The 22,693-nt window shown below is 40.4% G+C and overlaps 1 protein-coding gene across 15 annotated transcripts in view; it reads right to left on the bottom strand.

The window, feature by feature from the left end:
- Nucleotides 1-22,693, bottom strand: part of CPT1A (carnitine palmitoyltransferase 1A) — a 79,214-nt gene that overhangs the window by 13,099 nt on the left and 43,422 nt on the right. For 10 of the 15 annotated variants that reach the window (XM_065064938.1, XM_065064943.1, XM_065064937.1 and 7 more), the window contains 5 exons: nucleotides 22,285-22,449; nucleotides 20,884-21,018; nucleotides 15,367-15,519; nucleotides 14,249-14,353; nucleotides 10,861-10,953 (listed from right to left, as the gene is read on the bottom strand). In XM_065064938.1, the coding sequence (XP_064921010.1) occupies nucleotides 10,861-10,953; nucleotides 14,249-14,353; nucleotides 15,367-15,519; nucleotides 20,884-21,018; nucleotides 22,285-22,449 (651 nt within the window). Of the gene's footprint in view, nucleotides 1-4,432; nucleotides 9,418-10,860; nucleotides 10,954-14,248; nucleotides 14,354-15,366; nucleotides 15,520-20,883; nucleotides 21,019-22,284; nucleotides 22,450-22,693 lie in introns of those variants that run through there. The other 5 variants (XM_065064946.1, XM_065064947.1, XM_005509050.3 and 2 more) reach the window with 1 other exon arrangement.

The following is a 22,693-nucleotide window of genomic DNA, read 5'->3' as shown; positions in this document are numbered from 1 at the left end:
TCACAGCTGTTGTTTCCATATGGATACACTTCAACTTTAAATACTGTATTTTGATTGCTAATGGTAAGTGGATACTTTAAGTGATCTAACAAAGTCTCTCCCACATTTACAGTGCATAAATGATTGTCTTGACTAGACAAGCAATCCTTCTTCAGTTGAATTATTAATTACTGCAGTTTCCAGATTAAAGTTTTCAGAACTAACAGGGCTATTTTGACTCAATAGTTCAGTTACAAGCCCACTGTCTATTACTGATTTTATATCAAGCAACATCTGATTTTCCATAGTCATGGACAGACTGTCAGCTGGTTCCTACTGACTTTTTTTCATTGAAGACAATTTTCTATTTCAGCTTTCTTCTGAATAGTCTGTCTATAAATGAAAGAAATAATCTTAACCAAACAACATATTTATATAATACTTAAGATGAACCCAATTAACACGTAACTGTGAAACTTAAAAACAATGCTGGAAGAGGTTGTTTGGGTTCTCAATCTAGCTTTCAGAAAACACAGGGCACCATGCCAACACAACCAACCTGCTTTTACCTTAAGAACACATTCTTTATAACCTTTAAACACATTAACAGCATTCAGACTTAAAAGAGAATTCTGCCGCTTGGCTTTAGTAGTGAAAAAAAAAAAATTAAATTTAACATAGACAGCTATATGCTGGTTTAAGTTTGTGCCAGTAAAAAGCACATTAAGCCCAAACCTTGCCCGTACTCGCCATGTCACTTTGCCATTACAGACAAGAGAAGCCAAAGCAGCTCTACCCAGAGTATCACAAGGCCACCACTTAAAATATACAGTCCAAGATCCACCTGCACTGTCGTCACTACTATTTCTGGATTTAGACTAAGGCAAATAGGGGGAGCGTCAAGCTACCCATGTCCCCCTGACTGGACCGGGATATAGCAGCCCTCTGAAAGCTCGTTTCTCTCACCCATACGAATCAATCACTACCAGCTCTGGGACATCCGTGGGGTAGGGTAGGGTAGGGTAGGGTAGGGTAGGGTAGGGTAGGGTAGGGTAGGGTAGGGTAGGGTAGGGAAACCAGCCCTGCCCAGAAGTTCTAGCTGCCCTCCCCCCTCACTCCTCATCACAATGCTAGTTTCCAAGGCAGAAGGGAAATTGATAAGCCCCACCTCCAACCCGGGCCCTCAGTAGAGGGCACGTTTCTGCCGCTTTCCCCGGGCAATTCACCTTCTGCCACAGCTGGCGTCTGCCCTCCAGGGAGTGGGGGAAACCTCGCGACAGACCGTTAACTGAGGCTAAACATGCGCCAGAGCGCGGCTTCCAGCTTCCCCCCGCCCCCACCACCAGCGCGGCTGAGGGCTTCCGTTCTCGGAAGCAGCAGTGTGCCTACACACAGCTTGCGGATTTGGCTGGGGGCTATGGGGATTTTTTTGTTTGTTTTGTATTTAAAGTATAACTTCCCTTGGAAATTAGCTCGCATTACAAGGAGTAAAAAATTAACTAGGACCCTGGTACTGAGTAATAGGTTATTGTAATCCATGTAGAAGAGTGCTACTCGCCACTGGTAAGGCTGCACCTGGAGTACTGTGTCCAGTTCTGGGCTCCCCAGTATGAAAGGGACATACTGATGAAGGTCCAAAAAAGAGCTATGAAGATGATTAAGGGGCTGGACTATCTCTCTTATAAGGAAAGGCTGAGAGAGCTGGGACTAGTTAGCCTGGAGATGAAGGGAGGGTGCAAAGAAGGGAGGGTGTAAAGAAGACAGGGTGCAAAGAAGACAGAGCCAAGCTCTTTCCTGTGGTGCCTGGTGACAGAGCAAGAGGCAATGGGCACAAACTGAAACACAGGAGTCTCTCTCAGAACATCAGGCAACACTTCTTCACTGCGTGGGTGACCAAGCACTGGCACAGGTTGCACAGGGAGACTGTGGAAACTCTGTCCTTACAGGTACCCAAAAAGCCATCTGGACATGGTATTGAGCAACCATCTGGTTGGGCCAGATGACCTCCAGCCATCCTTTCCAACCTCAACCATTCTGTGATTCTGTGAAACAGCTGGCTTCCAGCTTCTGGTCTTAGAGCCCTTACAACTCACTATGTAAATCTTGGAATTGTCACCCCAGTGCCATAACAATTTCAGAGTTTAGAAAATGTACCACTACCTATGGCCACTTAAGACAGGTTTCCTTGAAAGCAGAAAAGAACCTTAACTTTTAAATTTATATATTAATGTCTTCATTTTTAGGAAATTGTGTGTTTAGAAAAAACCCACAGCAACAAAAAATACCCAAAACAATTTCAAAGTACCCTTTATCCATGAAGTGCCATACTGTGGGAGATTTGAGGGATTTTCTTGAGGCTGTTGTGTGGATGGGTTTCTATTAGATAGAGATTTATTTCTGAACTAGCCAAAGGAATCTCAAGGCAAGCCCGAAGGCTGAAAAACATCAGTGAGACTCGGGCGCGTGGACAGCTCGTGAACATGGACAATATCCAATCAGCTAATGCATGCTTGGAGCGTGGATGTGTGATCAGGAAATAACTGCATATATAAGGAGGCTTGTTTCTGTAATAAATGGCTTCGCTTGAATTCATATTGGATTGTGTGGAGTCCATGATTTTTCGCCCTTGCACCATACAGTTAATCCAAGAAGAAACCAGAATCGATTTTTCCTTCTTCTTTTGGTTACCAACTTCCACCCCATTGGCCTACATTGGTCTACAGCCATGAAAGTGAGGGAAAACCAAAAAAGAAGAAAGAAACCTCATACTTTCTCCTCCTTGCTCAAAGGTTTAATCTAGCAGCTAATTTTTTTTATTCTAATACTTCCCAACAGGATTTAATCTCAGCCAGACGTGATTAATCCCATGCATCATGTACAACTACAGCAAATCTTCTGAGTATAAGATGCATCTTACACTTGCCACCCTTAAAAACAGGCAAAGGGAAGAGGAGAAAAAACATCCCCAAATAAATCGGTATTTGCTGTGTTAAGAAGTTTCCATACAGCATTTCTGTACAGATTGAATATATCAATTTACAACTTCAGTATCCAGCCTTGGTGGGAGATGTTTAAAACACAACCAGGGACTACAAGTATCTGAGAGATGAAGTGTGAAACTGAAACTGTTGTGATAATTGTTTTCTGTTATATAGTGAACGCTGCAACGTCCAGGAAAGCAAAAAGCTTAACACTTTTGTCTATTACAAAAAACAATTTGGTGGTGTGTTGTTGTTTGGGGTTTTTTGTGTGTGTGTGGGGGTTTGTTCTGGTTTATGGTTTAGTTTTTTAATAAAATAGCAATTCAAAAAACATCACATGAACCTTTAAAGGGTAAGAAAGATCCTCTTCAACTGTTTTAATGAGATTTCAAAGGACTTTTCAGATACTGGTATTCTTCAGATAAAACTAACTTTTTAACAGCGTTAACTTTCTGTGCATGTACTAGTTCTCCACTGCCTTACCATTCATATTCTATGGATTATTCACTGTAAAGATCAAACCAGTGCTAGCCACTAGCTTGCAAACAGAATGTTTCACAGATACATTCCAGCGGTTATTTGGATCTCATGAAAAAGCTCATCTAAAGTAGGACCTATGTTGTTTCTTCTTTCTAGTGAACCTCAAAATTTTTTCATTAACACATTCCTTATTAAAACTAGCAAGACATGCCTAAATCACTGCTAAAATAAACTGAGTCTGCAACTACCACCCATAACAGGATCTAATAGCAATGATTTCACAAGTCCAGAAACAGCAGCAAGGGACCTGGGAAGAAAATACAAAAGATATTAAACATTGTACTAAGTAGTGGTAATTGTGAAATTTTATTTTATTATTTGAAGTCACAGAAGAGGGTAAAAAATACAGACAAATTGTTGGATGTAAATACCCAACCATAGATGTAGAGTAATTGAAAAAAAAAAAAAACCATAAAGAAAACTAGTTTAAATTAATATATTGTATATGATAAAAGGATTGGTACAAAGGCTAAATTAGAACCACTATTTTCAGGGTCAGGCACACACTTCCTTAGTCCCTCAAAAAATCCAACCCTTAAAAAAATATTTAGTTTGGAATAGCGTTAATCCTGGACAATGGTAGCCTCTACATGCATTTAATGCTCTCCCAATTTCTGGCATGAAATAGCTGAAATAAGAAATTTGGAAAACGCACATTCAAGGTATTCCACTTCTACACTGCTATTTAATAAACAGGTCAATTTATTATCATCCAACCTGACTTCTAGCACCTATTCAACGCTAACTTTGAGTTGTTAAATCACTAATTGAGAATAAGTGACCAAAGGTTTTAGTAACAAATTAATAGTTTTTCTGGAATGTGAACATTTTATATTATAAAGTACGCTGTACTAGAAGGTGCATTCATATCTAATTTCAGTTATATTCCTGCAAGCAGTTTTACGGTATGTACACAATACTGAACATCAAGATTTATATTAACTATTTATTAATAAAAATCCACAGCAAATATAGGTTAAGATTTACATCCAAAAAGCATATGAATTTATTTACATATTGCTGACATTTTAAAGAAAATCTTGTCTGTTTAGGAATTATAACCTATCCCAAATTAAAAAAAAAATACATTTAACACCACAAAATTTTTAAAACATTTACAATAAAGAACAGCTTTCTGTGCCAATTATACTCTCCAAGAATGTAAATTGCATTGATAACTGCACTAAGTACAATTAGACTTGAAACATCTAAATCCTGAGAGTCAAATCTAAACTTAAGGTTTCTTAAAGAAAATCCTACAAGGTAATGTTAATTCAAGCAGAGATTGGTCAGTGGTCAATTAAAAAACAAAGCAAACAAACAAAAACCAGTGCATTATTTCTGCAGCTCCAGAAGAACAGATCACTATAAAATCATTGCAGTAATTTGATCAATGCCATGCCTGCCTGCCACAGGAAGGCTTATTTCAAAGTGTCCTTTCCCACACACCGTACCTAATCAAAGAACGAGTGGCTCTGGCCAAGTCTTGTGAGGGTTCCTACATTTATGTAAGCATGCATTTACTTAAGTATATATCTTGGATCTTTGTGGTTTCCCACCTCAAACAACATGCATGGGTGTTTTAACACCTAGGCTGCAGGGAGTGCCAGAGCCTGCCAGGGGAGGGAGACAGGCATTCCACCTGCAGGTGTGAACAGGTGGAACATCTGCTCGGCATGATGGTGAAACTTCAGGAGGATGTTGAGAGACTGAGGACCATCAAGGACTGTGAGAAGGAGATTGACTGGTGGAGTAACTTCCTGGCGTGACAACCAGAAAGACCCCAGGGAGATACCCCTAAAAGGTGATAGACCCCCGCTCTGTCAAGCAGAGGTGGGGGACCAAAAAGATGAGGAGGGTTTGAAGCAAGTTCTAGTTTGGTGTCACAGGTAACCCCCCTCCCTACCTGCTTTGCTTCCCCAGGTGCCCCTCTGTAACAGGTTTGCAGCCCTGGATCTTGAAGAAGAGGTAGGTGAGGATGTGGTTGAAGGTCCACCTGTGAGGTTATATAGGAAGAGGCAGTTGACTCCACACCTCAAGACTGCCTCCAATAAGAAAGAAGGGCAATTGTAGTAGGCGATTCACTTCTGAGAGGGACAGAGGGCCCAATATGCAGAGCTGACTCTCATCATAGGGAAATGTGTAGTTTACCTGGAGCCCAGATAAGGGATATCACCAGGGCACTCCCCAGCCTGGTGCACTCAACAGACTACTACCAACTGATGATCTTCCAGACAGGTGGGGAGGAAGCTGCACCTTGTAGTCTGAGGGGAATGAAGAAAGACTTCAGGGCCTTGGGACAGTTGGCGAAAGAGTATGGCACAAGTTATTTTCTTTTCCCTCCTTCCATTTTTGGGTGACAACATGGGATGGAGTAGAATAATTCAGTCCATAAATGATTGGCTACAAAACTGGCACTACAGGCAGGGCTTTGGGTTCTTTGACAACAGCTGGTTTTCTAAGATACCGGTCGAGACAGTTATACATGGGAAGGGTTTATCTCACAGGGGCAAAAGGATGTTGGAACAGGAATTAGCAAGGCTCATTTCAGAGCTTTACACTAGATTTGAAGGGGGATGGGGTGGTGCTGTGGGGCAGCACTCTTGCTCCCTGAAATGCCCATACACCAATGCACACAGCATGGGGAATAAGCAGGAGGAGTTAGAAACCTGTGTTCAGTTAGGAGAACTAGTGGCAATTACAGAGACACGGTGCGACAGCTCACGTGACTGGAATGTGGTCAGGGATGGCAATGTAAAGGGGCCCAAGACAAGGGGTTAGCATTCAGGGACTGCTTCTTCCAAGCTCAAGATCAGAGCATCCCAGCATGTAGGAAGTCAAGGAAGGGAGCCCAGAGACCTGTTTGGTTAAACATGGAACTGCTGGGCAAACTCAAATGGAAGAGAAGAGTTTACAGATCATGGAAGGAGGGGCTGGCCACTTGGGAAGAATATAAGTCTGTTGTCAGAGTATGTAGGGAGGCAACTAGGAAAGCTAAGGCCTCCTTAGAATTAAAACTTGCGAGAGGGGTCAAGGACAACAGAAAGAGCTTCTTCAAATACATGGCAGTTAAAACTAACACTACAGGCGATGCAGACCCACTGATGAATGAGGTGGGTGCCCTAATGACAGAAGATACAGAGAAGGTAGAGTTATTGAATGCCTTCTTTGTCACTGTCTACACTGCTGGAGGCTGTCTTGAGGAGCCCTATACCCCTGAGGCCCCAGAGGAATTTGGGACAATGGAGGAGTTCGCCTCAGTTGATGAGGGCTGGGTTAAGGGACTAATTAAGCAACCTGGACATCCATAAATCCATGGGTCCTGATGGGATGCACCCACAGGTGCTGAGGGAGCTGGCTGAAGTCATTGCTAGGCCACTCTCCCTTGTCTTTGCTAAGTTGTGGGAAACAGAGATGTGGCTGAGGACTGGAGGAAAGCAAATGTCACTCCAGTCTTCAAAAAGGGCAAGAAGGAGGTCCCGGGTAACTAAAGGCTGGTCAGCCTCACCTCCATCCCCAGAAAAGTCACAGAACAACTTATCCTTGGCACCATCTCAAGGCATATCAAGGATAAGAGGGTCATTAGGGACAATCAACATGGCTTCACCAAGGGGAAGTCATGCATAACTAACCTCATAGCCTTTTATGAAGACATAACCAGGCGGACAGATGATGGCAGAACAGCAGATGTGTCTATCTTGATTTCAGTAAAGCATCTGACACTGTCTCCCACAGCATCCTCACAACTAAACTGGACTATCAGGTAGTGAGGTGGACTGTGAACTCGCTGAAGGAAAGTAGCCAGAGAGTTGTGGTCAACAGGGCAGCGTCTAGTTGTAGGCCTGTATCTAGTGGAGTCCCTCAAGAGTCAGTACTGGGAGCAGTCCTATTCAATACACTCATCCATGATGAGAGAATAGAGTGCACTGTCAGGAAGTTTGCTGATGACACCAAACTGGGAGGAGTGGCTGACACACGAGATGGCTGTGCTGCCATCCAGCAACGTAGACAGGCTGGAGATTTGGACAGGGAAAAAATTAATGAAATATAACAAGGGAAAGTGTAAAGTATTGCATCTGGGTAGAAACAACCCCAGGATCCAGTATAAGATGGGGAATGACCTGTTGGAAAGCAGTGTAGGGGAAAAGGACCTGGGGTCCTGGTGGACAGCGGGATGACCAGGAGCCAGCACTGTGTCCTTGTGGCCAAGAAGGCCAATGGCATCCTGAGGTGTATTAGAAGGTCAATTAGTAGGTCAAGAGAGGTTCTCCTCCCCCTCTCTTCTGCGCTGGTGAGATCGCATCTGGAATATTGTGTCCAGTTCTGGGCCCCTCAGTTCAAGAAGGACAGGGAACTGCTTGAGAGAGTCCAGCACAGAACTACAGAAACGATTAAGGGAGTGAAGCATCTCCCTTTTGAGGAAAGGCCGAGGGAGCTGCCTCTGTTTAGATTCGCAAAGAGGAGACTGAGGGGTGACCTCATTAATGTTTGTAAATATGTGAAGGGTGAGTGTCACAAGGATGGAGCCAGGCTCTTCTCACTGACAACCAGTGATAAGACAAGGGGCAGTGGGTGCAAACAGGGACATAGGAGGTTCTACCTAAATACAAGAAGAAACTTCTTCACAGTGAGGGTAACAGAACACTGGAAAAGGCTGCCCAGGGAGGTTGTAGAGTCTCCTCCTCTGGGGATATTCAAAACCCGACTGGACACATTCCTGACTAACCTGATCTAGGTGTTCCTGCTATGGCAGGGGGATTGGACTAGATTTTGATGTCCCTTCAAATTCCTAACATTCTGTGACTCCGTGAAACAAAATTACTCCTGCATTTCATAGGGACTGATATTCGCTTTTTAAGATGGGAGCATTTAATTATAGCTTTACACCTAACTACCATATGGCAACATTTAAATCTACTTATGCCACATCAACTTAACTTGTAATTTGAAAACTACATCTACATTACTACTACTTCACCTCCTTTGCCACTAAGACAATGTAAAACCTACTCCCAGCATCAGCTTTTTTCCTGGGTTTAGGATCTTTTTTTTAAGGCACTTGCATGAACAAGCACACCACTCCGTTTATTTTTATGGAAATAAAATCATTGGTGCAGCAAACATGCTTGTAAGTAGTAAGAAAAAATGTGATACCTGCTAATTTTAATACCTGCTACATTCTACTACCTGATGCAGCACTATATGATGTTTGTTTGTTTGAAAAAAAACAAAAGATTTCTACAACTTGGTATGTCAAGGTGGGTTATATCATGGATTTTTTTGTGTGTGTTTTACAGAAATTATAGTTTTTAAAAAAAACCACAACAAAACCCAATGAAGGTAAACAGCCACAAGTTTTGTCATTCATTGCATAAAGCAGCAGATACATTGAAGAACATTCTGCTATTACTACACAGCAAATCTAACTTTTTCTAGTATTTGAGTTAAAAACATTTTGTTTTCTTCTTTTGATTCTGGAATACAAGTAGATTAATTTTAAGTAAAAAAAAAAAAAAAGAGCAAGTGTATACAAATTAAGAGAAAACCGCAGGAGTTAGAATATACATGACTTCTTACAATTATACTGTATTTCATCCCTAGAAAGATACAAGATTTCTAAAGTCATCCTTTGTGGAAATAAACTCTTCCAAACTATTGAAAAGAAAATAATGAAACATTTAATACACTTCTAAAGTTTTCATAGGTGATGAAGATGATGTTGACACAGTTTCTTTGCCAGCTACTGTTTTGACAAACCTTGCTCTCACATTCACTGTTCAGAAGAGCTCTCATCCCAACAACAGGAGACTGCTTGGCACCAAAAGGCAAATCACTTGGTACAGTTTTTACTAAGATTAAATAAACCCATGATGTCAACCATTGCTTTTTGGATGTTTTTTCCAAAACGATGAGAATCCTTTAAAAACAAACAAAAAACAAAACCAAAGTTCCTTTAGGCAAAAGAATGAACCTTTTAACATTTGGTCATTCTGGAGCTTACAGAAACAGGGCATGTATTTTACCGTAAAATGAGGAATTTAAGCCACAAAAATTTTAATGCTATAAAATTTAAACCACATTTGTGGTATTACTGACTAATGAGTTCTTCATTATGCATTTGCTTTCCTACAAACAGAACTGAGATCATGTCCCTTTGCAATCAGAAGCATCTATAGCTTTCTGTTACTTTAAAATAGCTGTGTTTTAGCATTAAGATTTTATACAGGATTTTGCAAAAGCTATTTCTCAAAAAACAAAATAATGTTGAGAAAGTGTATGACTAATGGCCTAGAAGTACTGAAAGAGCAGAAAAATATTTTGTATTTGACTTCTATCAGAATCCTGAATCATTTACCATTGAGAAATTACATTGAAAATGAAAAATCACAATTATCTAAGTGTAAACAAACTACAAAATTGTTCTGTTTATTCTAAGTGTCAGATGAATAGTACAAGGGAGAAATTAAGATTACAAATACAAAGCATTAGCTACATTACAGGATATGCTGCCTTTTCTTTATGGACACTTGAATTGACTAGTAAGTAAAAAATAGAGGGAAATTTCAAGTACAAGCTAACAGGCATCTAAAGAACAATTTGAACTGTCAAAAAACAAAGTTGTGTTTCCCAATCTTTAATGATTAACCAAAGGCACCAAGATCTCTCAGACAAGTTAAAGTCAAAAGAGGAAAACTAGTTCAGCTGAACAAACTCGGCACGTTTACTGAAGGCACAGAAATCTAAAGGGGAAAGATGAATTGAAACTCACTCAAAGCAGGACTCTGCAAAATCAGGATATTGAACACATGACATCTACTACATTCTAATAATGGGTGTTATTCTAATAGTTTTTTGATTATTTAAGTTTCTCAAGCACAGATTACAACTTATGGGCCAGCTTCTTTCACCATTATTTAAACCAAGAAGATTTAAAGAATAAGCAGTACACATTTTACTTTGTCTTTACAACTGCAGCCAGAGACAAATCAAAGCAAAGGTGTAATAACAAAAAACAGGAGACACCCATCTTACTGTTATGGGAAAGATGTAAGTAATTTTTCATGAGTTCCAGGGAATTGAAGCTGGTGTAAATATGACCTTGAACATATGCTTTCTTTATGCTTCAAAGTATAAGTGAAATAGAATATGATTTCCTTGGTTCATAAAGCTATTAAATATATAGAATTGGAGACAAGAAGAAAAACCATACCCAACAAAATAGCCGATGTTGAGAATGAAAATCACATTATAACTGTATGCTGCAAGTCCTACAAATTTTTTTTTAGACAATGAGTAGAACAGTTTTATAAGCGGATATCAAAACAGATTTATTAAACCATAGCAAAGGACAGACCCTTACCGTGTCAGAACATGATATTTTGCTGGAGACATGGAAATGGATGGAATCTTCATCCAAGATAATATAAGAGACACCATAACCATCATCAGCCACCTAGGGGAAGAAGAGAAAAACAAGTTCTAAACTTTTTCTTTTTTCCTTCCATTCCTAAATTATCTTATACATAACTACACAATTCTTACTTTGCACCTTTTAAAATTAGTTGCAATTTCTCCTCAAGCAGAAATTAAGTTTCCACATTTAATACATAATTTCTGAAGACTGATTCCACTTAAGGAAACAGCTCTAGTCTCATATGAAGTGCAAAGAATTCATAGTTTCTGAATATATGTCTGTAATTTTTCCCAGCTTTAGTATTTTGAATAGAATACTTGTTCAAAGACCTTCTATCAAGGTCTAGTCCTAAGCAGCTATACAATTCCAGTGCTTAAGTAGAAAGGAATAAAATAGTTCAGTTTTATACCTAAAGATCCTGTTTCATTGAATCACTCTGCAGATGTAAACACACACAGGTACATAAATATGGAGTATACAAGTTATATTATGAAAACTTGTCCAAAGTCATCCAACTCTACAGCAAATATATGATTCTAAACACCCATATCATGAGCAGAGCTCTGGTCTGATTTCAACACCAGCAGCATTAACTGTCTCAAGTTTCAGTCTGCTCTTATATTTAAAGCATGCCTAGTAAACACAGACTATCCTGCTGCCACCCTCCTTCCTAAATCAAAGGATCACAACCTTCAAGCTCTCTGCTGCCAGGCAGCCTGACTGTCTTCTCTCCATTAGTGTTACAGGGCTACATTCTTATATTCTACAGAATGGTGTTTTTTTGTGTTTTTTTGTTTGTTTGTTGTTTTTTTGTTTTGTGTTTTTTTTTGTTGTTGTTGTTTGGTTGTTTGGTTTTTGTTTTTGTTGGGTTGGTTGGTTGGTTTTTGTTTGTTTGTTTGGTGTTTTGTTTCACTTTTTGTGTTTTTTTTTTTTTTTTTTTTTTTTTTAAAAAAACCAACCAACCAAACAATACATGGAAAGCCTGAGGTACTCAATCTCTGGGCTGCTTCAGCAAACCAAAGCACAGTTTTTGTAAGGATACAAGAAATCATGAAGGAAAATGTATGCAGGGTTATTTGGAAAGGCAGACAACTGAAGGAAGGAAATTAAAGAAATGAAGTAATAGTAACAAGGGAGCAGTTAATGTAGCATTTGTAAAAAAAGAAGGGAAAAACTGTTAGAAATTCATGCAGCCAAAAACCTATTGTATTGCCAGACCATACCTTTTTGCGGGTTTTTAAGTACTGACTTCATAATCTGCTGTTTCTCATTAACAAGCAGTATTGCAATAGATAGGCTTCCTTGATACTGCAATTCAAACTCATTCCAAATTCAAGAACTACTGAAAGCTGCTTCAGAAATATGAATATGTAAAGTAAAACCACCAAAGAAGCAACATCCAGCTTGACAAAACAGCCAAAATACACTGTACTTGTCAATCCTAATTTCTTTGTGGCAAAGAACAGTCCTGTGATCCCTCTCATCGTTCTTTCAAGATCAATGCTTTTCGAAAAAAATCTGTTTTCAAGATTATTAATCCAGACTATAGCCACATAAAGTCTGCTTAACAGATTTTTTTAACTATGTTTTTTATCATTAATGGCCATGTAAAAATCTGGTAAGATATTACACTACAGCAAGTCAGAAGCTTATAAAATCTCTAACAATACACTAGTTTCTTGAAAATCTACAGAAGCTGTAGAATGTAGTTTTATTATTATTTTACTACGACTTAGCCACTACTCAAGACTTATGAGGGCAAGCACAGCAACGTGAGTAACTGTCACGGAGGCACCCCGTAGGTTAATTTAAGGGACAACAAGGTCCAAAACCAACTTTTATTAAACTGGTGAGAAACAGGGTTTTAGCACTCCAAAAGTGACTTAAATAAAGGTTCGGATATCAGTTGAGGAAAATTATTAAGGGGCAGCAACTAACACAACAGGTGGTCCACAGTGTGCATGCACATGGCTTCACTCAAAACAATGCCGGAGCCGTCCCCCAGTCCCGGAGAAGTACACACTTGCCTAAACATGGTGCGGAATTATTTTTTAAAGAGACACACGTACCCGTAGTGAGTACGGAAAGTGTACACTCGCGATTCCGCGAGGGTAAATTTATAATACACTCGCAATCCTGCGAGGGTTAATTTACTTACACGTGCAAATGTGCATGGAATATTACACGTGCTTACGTGGAAGCACAGGAGGAAAATACACTTGCAATTGTGCGAGGAAATAATTTAAAGTACGCGTGCAAATGTGCACGGAAAGTTACACGTGCATATGTGCACGGAAGGAAAATACACCCGCGATTCTGCGAGGATTAATTTTACATGTGCTCACATGGAGCACGGAAAGTTATACGTGTATATGTGCATGGAAAGTATAAATGTACTCGCAATCCTGCGAGAATTAATTTTACACGTGCTTGTATTGAGCACGGAAAGTTACATGTGCATATGTGCATGGAAAGTATACATATACTCGCAATCCTGCAAGAAGTTTTACTCACACCCATGGCGGTGAGGCAAGCGCAGTCTCCATCCCGAGGAGCGAGGCTCTCAGCAGCAGCATCTTGCTCGTGCTCCGAGAGACCCACACAATGGGCGGAGTCTCGATGAGAGTCCCGTTTTTATACTGGCTGATCAGATCTGACTGTAGGCATTCTAGAAGCTTCTCTGCATCCCCACACTGTCTGTGGGTGCCCCTGAAGCCTCCAAACATCCCCCACACTGGCCACAGGCACCCAGCAGCTCAGTGTGCCTTGGCACTCCCTTCTCCTAATGGCCCTGGCCAGGGTGCTCTGGGGCCAAACAAAAGAAGCTGTTAGCCTCAAGTAGCAGAGAAAGAGAGGAGATGTGCCCACTCCTCCATACTGAAGGAGGGAGGGGGAGAGAGGAGGGGGTTTGCATTCTGCCACAGTAACTTAATTTGGAGGAAAGCATGAATGCATTTTTTAATTAATCAGGAAACACAAAAAACAAGTCAAGTATAATTACTTTTACAAATCCCAATCTTAAAGTCTAGTTTAAGTAATAAGTCATTTATCATTGTAATAATAGCCCGATGTGCAGGAACTCTGGACACGGGTAATGTGATAAAAGTCCTCACTTCCTCAGATCTCTCTGCCATGGACCCCTGTACCATATTTGATAACTGTGCATTTCCTCAACAAAAATCCATTCTTGTAGTCGATATGAAAAAAAGGTGATGCAGATTTTTCTGAACACAGCCACATCATGGGAAAAAAAATTAAGATATTACCGATCTGAAATTTTTAGACTGGCATATTCAAAATAAAACTGTTTCAAAGTGGTACTTAGCAAACATACTGGTCCAAATCCTCCACCACAGGATAACATCTCAGGGTTCTTCTTTAGATCAATGTGTTGCTGTGGTGTCTGACTCGTTGACAGCCTCCAAGGCTCTGACAAAACCTTTATTAGATATGAAAGAGATTCAGACAAGTAAAATACACTGTTTAAGAACATGCAACTTTCTCAAAAGCTAGTCAAGATCACATTAGAAAGCACTCAAAGCAATATTAAGGATAGCTTCCCGTTTCAATTGAATGAACAACTAAGAAGCTTAAAAGAAACAACTAAGCTTGTTCTGATATGCAAACCATGACCATGAGGTCCTGATGTCAACTCCTCAAAGAGAATAGAAGTTTTTTCAATAGAAATGCTATTTCAAAACTGATTAATCTGGTCTATAGCCTGGTAAATTGTGTATAACAGGTCTTGTTAACAACCATATTCAAATCCCGGTAAGACACTACATCAAGTTAGAAGCTTGTAAAATCTCTAACAATTCATACGTGTCTGGAAAGTTTGCAAAAAGTTGTTTTATTCTTGATTTAGCCACTACTCACATTTAGGAGGCCAAGCAGACAAATGCGAACAGGTTAGTTTGGAAGCAGAAAAAATGAACAAGTGCAATATAATTACTTTTATAAAACCCAACCTTAAAAGCTAGTTTAAGTAATAAGCATTTGTCATGTAATACAGAGTGACATTAATGTTGTGCATTAACAAAAAAAAAATGCAACATATAATTCCTTTAACTCACAGTAACTTAAAAGAAAGTTATTTTGTCACAGGTGCAAAAGAACATTCTTCAGAGAAGGAACACAGGCTCTGTTGTACTGCCTTGAAAATACATAAAAAACCACAAGCAACCAATATTTTTTTTGCAATACTGACTATACTTGCAATCCTTAACAATGCATATTATACTATAAAGCTCACAGAAAGCAGTATTATAAAACAAAATGAAACTAACTTGTGATATACCAGCAGATGTTCAGACAGGCTCGCTGAACTCTTGGTTTGTTGGGTTTTTTTTTTTTAGGAAAACCAGAGTTCTACAAGTATGTAAGCAGATACCACAAAACACTAAGTAAAGGATGATTTACTGTAATCAACAGTTATCAATAAAAGTCACTTACTTCCTTAAGGAAAGGAGAATCTACAGCAAGGTACTTCGACACGACATAAAGGCAGAACAGATGGCGGTCAATGCCAGCACCAGTCATGGCAAGACGATATAAGTGCTGATGTTTGGCAGCAGCGAGCTGAAATAACTTAAGCTTATTTTCATTCTAACAATGAAGAAAAGAATGAAGAAAGATCAGTTAAGTGAGCTGAGTTGAGGATGGAGTTGCAGAAGCCAGGTTCTCAAGGCTTAGGGGTCAAGTACAAGACAATGCATGCAACTAACCAATTACTAGTATCCTCTTGCTTTTCAACCTCATGTATTCAATTACAGGTAGTAGCAAGTGTCAACTATTACTTGCTGTAAATACTGCATAATGAAACAGAATTTGTATTTTAAGTGTGATCTAACCCCAGAATCAAACACAATTACAACTCAAGATTGCTACATTATTGTATACTTAGTTTCTAGAGACACTGGCCTTAAAAAGTTAAAGAGCAAATATCAACATCATTTAAGAAAAGCTGGAGTGGCAATAGCCATTTTAGAAGACAGACTGACAACACTAAAGGTACTGGGGTCCATGAACAGTTTTGGGTGCCTCAATATAAGAAGGACATCAAACCCTTAGAGTGTGACCAGACGAGAGTGACCAAGATGGTGAAAGGTCTCAAGGGCAAGACTCATGAGGAGCAGCTGAGGTCACTTGGTTTGTTCAGCTTAAAAAAGAGAAGCTTGAGGAGTAACCTCATTGCAGTCTTACAGACTTCCTCAAAAGAGGAACAGTGGAGGTAAAAATGCTGATTATCTCTCTCTGGTAACCAGCTATAGGACATAAGAAAATGGTATGGAGCTGCATTAAGGGGAAGTTCACATTGGACATTAGGAAAAGGTTCTTCAATGAGAGGCTGGTCAGTCACTGGAACAAGCTCCCCAGGGAAGTGGTCAGGGCACCAAACCTGTCAGATTTAAAGGAGCACCTGGACAACACTCTTAGTCGTACAGCTTAATTTTAGGTAGCCTTGCAAGAAGCAGGGAGTTTGACACAAAGATCCTTATGGGTTGCTTCCAACTAGAGATATTCTGTGATTTTATGTACACTGTATGAATACTGCAAGCGCTGGAAGTGCTTGTTCAAAACACTTAGATAGCCATTCTGTTATGATTTTATGATGTGGAATGCAACACACGGACTATATTGCGACCTGTTACTTCTCATCTCCAGCATCATGACATTTTACACCACTCATTTGGGACACAGTAAGCTGCTTATTTGACTCCAGCATGAGAAATTAATCCACAACCCCCCTGGGCAGCCTGTTCCAGTGGTCTGTCACCCTCACTGAGAAGAAGTTTTTTCTCAAATTTAAGTGGAACCTCTTGTGTTCCAGCTTGATCCCATTACCCTTTGTCCTATCATTGTTTGCCACCGAGAAGAGCCTGGCTCCATCCTCATGGCACTCACCCTTTATATACTTATAAACATTAATAAGGTCACCCCTCAGTCTCCTCTTCTCCAAACTAAAGAGACCCAGCTCCCTCAGCCTTTCTTCATAAGGGAGGTGCTCCACTCCCTTAATCATCTTTGTTGCCCTACACTGGACCCTCTCCAGCAGTTCCCTGTCCTTCTGGAACTGAGGGGCCCAGAACTGGACACAATATTCTAGAGATGGGGTCTCACCAGGGCGGAGTAGAGGGGAAGGAGGACCTCTCTTGATCTACTAACCACCCTCCTTGTAATACACTTGAGGATGCCATTGGCCTTCCTGACCACAAGGGCACAGTGCTGGCTCATGGTCATCCTGTTGTCTACCAGGACCCCCAGGTCCCTTTCCCCTACACTGCTCTCTAATATGTAATTTCCCAACCTATACTGGAACCTGGGGTTGTTCCTGCCCAGATGCAGGACTCTACACTTTCCCTTGTTAAATTTCATTAGGTTATTCCCTGCCCAACTCTCCAGCCTGTCCAGGTCCCGCTGGATGGCAGCACAGCCTTCTGGTGTGTCAGCCACTCCTCCCAGCTTAGTGTCATCAGCAAACTTGCTGACAGTACACTCAGTTCCCTTGTCCAGATCGTTAATGAATATATTGAATAATATTGGCCCCAGTACTGACCCGAGGCACTCCACTAGATACTGGCCTCCAACTAGACTCCGCACCATTGACCACCACTCTCTGGCTTCTCTCCTTAAGCCAGTTTGCAACCCACCTCACTACTCAGTTGTCTAGACCACACCTCCTCAACTTAGCTGTGAGGATGCTGTGGGAGACTGTGTCAAAGGCTTTACTGAAGTCAAGGTAGACCACATCCACTGCTCTGCCATCATCCATCCACCTTGCTACATTCTCATAAAAGGCTATGAGGTTGGTCAAGCATGACTTACCCTTGGTAAAGCCATCCTGACTGCCTCTGACAGCCTCCAGCAGAGTAGACAGAGACAAAGAAGGCATTCAGTAATTCTGCCTTCTCCATATCTTCTGCCACCAGGGCAGCCACCCCATTCATCAGTGGGCCTACATTGCCTCTGGTATTAGTTTTTTCTGCTATGTATTTGAAAAAGTTCTTTTTGCAGTCCTTGCCCCTTCTCACCAGCTGTAATTCTAAGGAGGCCTTGGCTATCCTAGCCGCCTTCCTACATCCTCTAACAGCAGCCTTACATTCCTCCCAAGCGGCCAGCCCCTGCCTCCATGACCTGTAAACTCTCCTCTTCTGCTTGAACATACCCAACAGATCCCTATTCAACCATGCAGGCCTCCTGGCTCCCTTTCTTGACTTCCTATGTGTGGGGATGCTCTGATCCTGAGCATGGAAGAAACAATCTCTGAATGCAATCCAGCTATCTTGGGCCCCTTTACCTTCAAGCAGTCTTGCCCACGGGATTTCCCCTAGCAATTGCTTGAAAAGGCCAAAGTTAGCCCTGCTAAAGTCCAGGGTTGCAATTCTACTTGCTATTCTGTTCCTGCCACACAAGATGCTGAACTCCACCATCTCGTGGTCACTGCAACCCAGGCAGCCCTCAACCTTTACTGCGTCAACCAGACCCTCCTTGTTAGTGAGGATGAGATCCAGCAGTGCACCTCTCCTAGTCAGCTCCTCCACCATCTGCATGAGGAAGTTATCATCAATGCACTGGAGGAACCTCCTGGACTGTGGCTGGCTGGCAGAATGGTCCTTCCAGCAAACATCAGGGAAGTTAAAATCACCCACAACAACCAGGGCCTGTGACTGTGAGGCCACTCTCAGCTGCCCATAGAAGGCCTCATCAACTTCCTCAGCCTGATCTGGTGGCCTGTAATAGACACCTACAACAGTATCACCCCTGCCAGCCTGCCCCTTAATTCTGACCCATACACTCTCAACTCGCTCCTCATCCACTCCTGGGCAGAATTTAGTACACTGTAGTTGCTTTCTCACATAGAGTGCAACTCCACCACCACGCCTGGCTGGCCTGTCTTTCCTGAAAAGGGTGCAGTCTTCCATGACCACATTCCAGTCAATATATATATGATCTTGCCATGTATGGGGCTACCTTACTCCTTTAACGCAAATGCAGATATTAACTGCAGAGATGTGTAATAGCAGTAATTCTAATATTAGGACTATGTAAAAATTACTTACACAGGATAGTTGTACAGTAGCTGTGGCATACATTTATGTGCAAGGCTGGATTTCCAGACCTGCACTGGTTTTATCACAGCTCCCAGCACAGCATATTGAGAAATCCAGATGGATTTTACTTGCACAGAACTTCCAGAAAGATGAGGGAGAAAAAAGAGTTTCTATGTGCATCTGTTTTCTTGCAGTAATATTTATTTATAGAATCACAGGGCTAGAAAGAACCGCAACTATTCATCTGCCCTAAGAGCTGATAATTAAAGCACTTTCATGAAGAACCATTACGTAACTTACTTTTAACAATTTTAAAAGTGAAAAAAACAACATCCCCAAGTAATCTGTTTCAGGCTTTTTGCTATTTCCCTCCTTATTCATTATCCTTACCTGCAGAAAACGTTTCCCTAATGTGTTTCTTTCTGAAATTTAAGTCCGTTACTTCTTGGGACAGAAAACAGATTTTTCTGATCATCTCTGCATCAGCCTTTTTATCCTCTTGAGCACAGCCTGGCTCCCTACCTTTTATACAGTGTTTTCTCTTCTTTAGATTAGGCAAGAATAATTAAGTTCCAACTCTCCTCACAGATCCTCTTTAGAGGCGTCTAACCATCCTTCTTGCTTTCCTTTATACTCTCTCCAATCCATCCATACCCCAAGTGTGGTATTCAAAACTGGACAAACCACCCCAGCTAATGCTGTACTACAAAGAAGTGCAGAGACAAAAGACTACTAAAAATAAAGGACAAGACTAAATTAAGGGATCCTTTTATCCTAATCGCATAGCACTGATTGTGCTATGTCAGTGGTTCTGTTACTAATTATAGTCCTAGATCTTTTTCATTAGAACTTCTACCCATGCAGCTGTTACTCAAGCCTAGATGCAACACCTTGAGTACCTTCCTATTGTATAAAATCCTCTTTTTCAGGTCAAATTTTTATTGACTCTGAAGAATCGGAAATGCCCTTCAGCTTAGCAAAACCTGCAAATATAATAATTTATTTCATCAACTGTATCTGTGAAAACTGTGATTAGCAGTGGGTTAAAGAACAGACAGTCCTCAAGACAACCATCCTCTACCCTTCCATTTTGACAGCAAACATTTAAGCAGTACTGTTCAAGTTTTCCAAGCCAGTAAGTTTTCCCCTAGACCATACTTCCTTGTTTGCTAACCAGAACATCACAAGAAAGATTAAAAAGACCATTGAAATCAACATATAAGAGCACCTACTTATTTCCTGTGAATAATACTTGCTTCCCTATCAGAAAGGAAAGCTTAACTGGTATGAGATTACTTGTTTCACAAAACTGTATACGAGTTTTCCAAGTCATCCCAGTTTTCTGGATTTTAGGAACTGTAAGAAGCGGCATCTTTGGCTAAGTTAGTAAGATTTCTCTTTTGGTATAGCCTTGAATTTCTTCCATACTGACAGAAAATGTGGACAATTACCTTATGCTGCACTTCTTTCCCAAAAAACAAAGGCATCACTTTAAGTGTTTAAAACCTATTTAGGAACTTATATAGATATCTAGTGATAACTTGTAGTGGCAGAGCCCCCCGCTGCCCTGGGGGGATGGGGTTGTCACCAGCCTGGCTGAGAGGTGAAGCCAGAGACAAAAGAAATGAGATGAGCCCCATTAGAAGGTAATAATGAATAAGCAATCGCTGGACACACACAGAGTGTGTGGACAGTACATGCAGCCTATCACGTTATTGTATAGCACGAGTTACAACCAATCACATTGTTGCAAGGCACGTGGACAGGGCAGCTTTGGTATAAAGCTAGCCTGGTCCGACAATAAAGTGCACTCTGTGAACATCACATTGGTGTGTCAGGTTCCGTCTCTCGCATGGAAAAAGCAACAATAACTCATGTGCCTTATAGATTGTATGAGGCACCAATACCGTGAACTTACACTTTCAGTTGGGTCTTCCATGGTTCGAACAAAATTACATGATTCAACAGTACACGAACGAACAGTTTCGGTCCTGCCTTCTCTGAACAAGCGTGTCATAGAGGCTTCATATGTTAAAGAAAATTTTCCCATGTCCTTGAAAAGGCAAAAATAAGAACTCAAACATTTAGCCAGACTTAGCCACTCTTCCTTAATTAACAGTTCAAGGTAAGCAGATAGGATATGAATCACTCCACAAATTAAACTCAACATTAAGTTTTTAGTGGCCCACCATTAACAGCCTTACAAAATATAATAAAGGCAAAAATAAGATTAGTAGTGGGATTTGATAAACACTAATAGAATAACCAAACTAGCAACGAGTACCCTCTGCATTTTATATTCAGTCTTCTTTAGCTTATAACACAAGCTGATTTAAAGGCTATCAAAAACCTATTTGAAAGTTCAGTGGCTTGCTAATTAACACAGCTGTGGTAACTAATCAAGAAAACTGTAACATCCTTAAAAGTATTTTCACTTAAGTTTAATAGCATGAAAACGTATGACAGTGTGGGGATTTTCAAGAATGTGAGAACTGAAAACAGCCTGCAAAACCAGGAAGTGTGGCTTCCATATTTCCTGTAGATGTACACAATCTACAGATTAAAAGTTGCCAAACAACAGAAGTTTATCTAACACATGTTAGTAACTCAACCTGTAGACAGAACTGATCATGAAAGTCTATTCAGTTTCAGATTAAGAGATCAAATAAAAAAGGTGGGTGTGCAATCACACTATTTGCTGTGTAGCTACCCTAACCAGTTGTAAGAAAGACTGTAAGGGGTGACAGCAGCCAGAAAATGAACATGCTTTGAAAAAGTATTTGGAATTACTTAAAAAAAAAAAAAAAAAAAAAAAAAAAAAAAAAAAAAAGGTAGAACCGTATCTCAACAGTGATAAATAGAAAGTAAAATGAAAAACATTGCATGTTGTTACACTGGTGTTTTCTAAAAGCAAGTTACAGAAAAGCTGAACTAACAGAAGAAAACACAGGCAGGCATTTCTGTTAATCCTGTTGGGGAATGTCCATGACTACTGAAATAATGGTGACTCCAAACTAAAAGGTAAGTATAATATTGTTTAGATTATAAACACAGCTACTGGAAGTTTCATATCTAGTGCAAAATGCCCATGGACAGACCAACTATGCAGAGGAGATAATCTGTATGAGTGTCAATACACCAACCTTTGGACAATTCATTTCCAGGTAGTAATCTGTTTAGGGTTTATAGGAATTCCCATTGAATGTCTTTGATAACCTTACACAAGCAGTGCAAGATTACTCTCAAGTACTTTATCACAAACATGGTACACCCAAACTTAGTAAGATTCTGTGAGCCAGAAACAGTCTGTTCTTCTTACCCGATAGTGAGCAAGCTGCAGGGCAAGTTGCACAAAGCCATCAGGGCTGGTTTTTGCTTTCTTTATTAGTCCCTTCCCAAAAGCATCAAAGAAAAATGAATGGAAGTCCACATCATCTGCCAGAGCTATGGCAGTGCTCAGAGACCTCTCAATCACTTCTTGGCACTAAAATAAAAAATAAATATCTATAGGCATATGTAGCATTTGAGAGAACTGTTGAAAAAGTGTAAGTATTTTTAATTGAAAAATAAGAAATTATGCCTTTATTCATGCCAGGAGCATCATCATCTAAATAATCTCCCCTTGGAGAAAAAGGAGAAGCTATCTTTGCCAGAAAGTTAAAATTCAAAGAGCTAATTAAAAATAAGCTTTAAGCCAATATACATCTAGCATCCAAAAATTACACTTT

Source organism: Columba livia, chromosome 5, assembly GCF_036013475.1.
Source record: "Columba livia isolate bColLiv1 breed racing homer chromosome 5, bColLiv1.pat.W.v2, whole genome shotgun sequence".
NCBI classification, from domain to species: domain Eukaryota; kingdom Metazoa; phylum Chordata; class Aves; order Columbiformes; family Columbidae; genus Columba; species Columba livia.
This window is presented reverse-complemented; position numbering and strand designations above follow the sequence as displayed.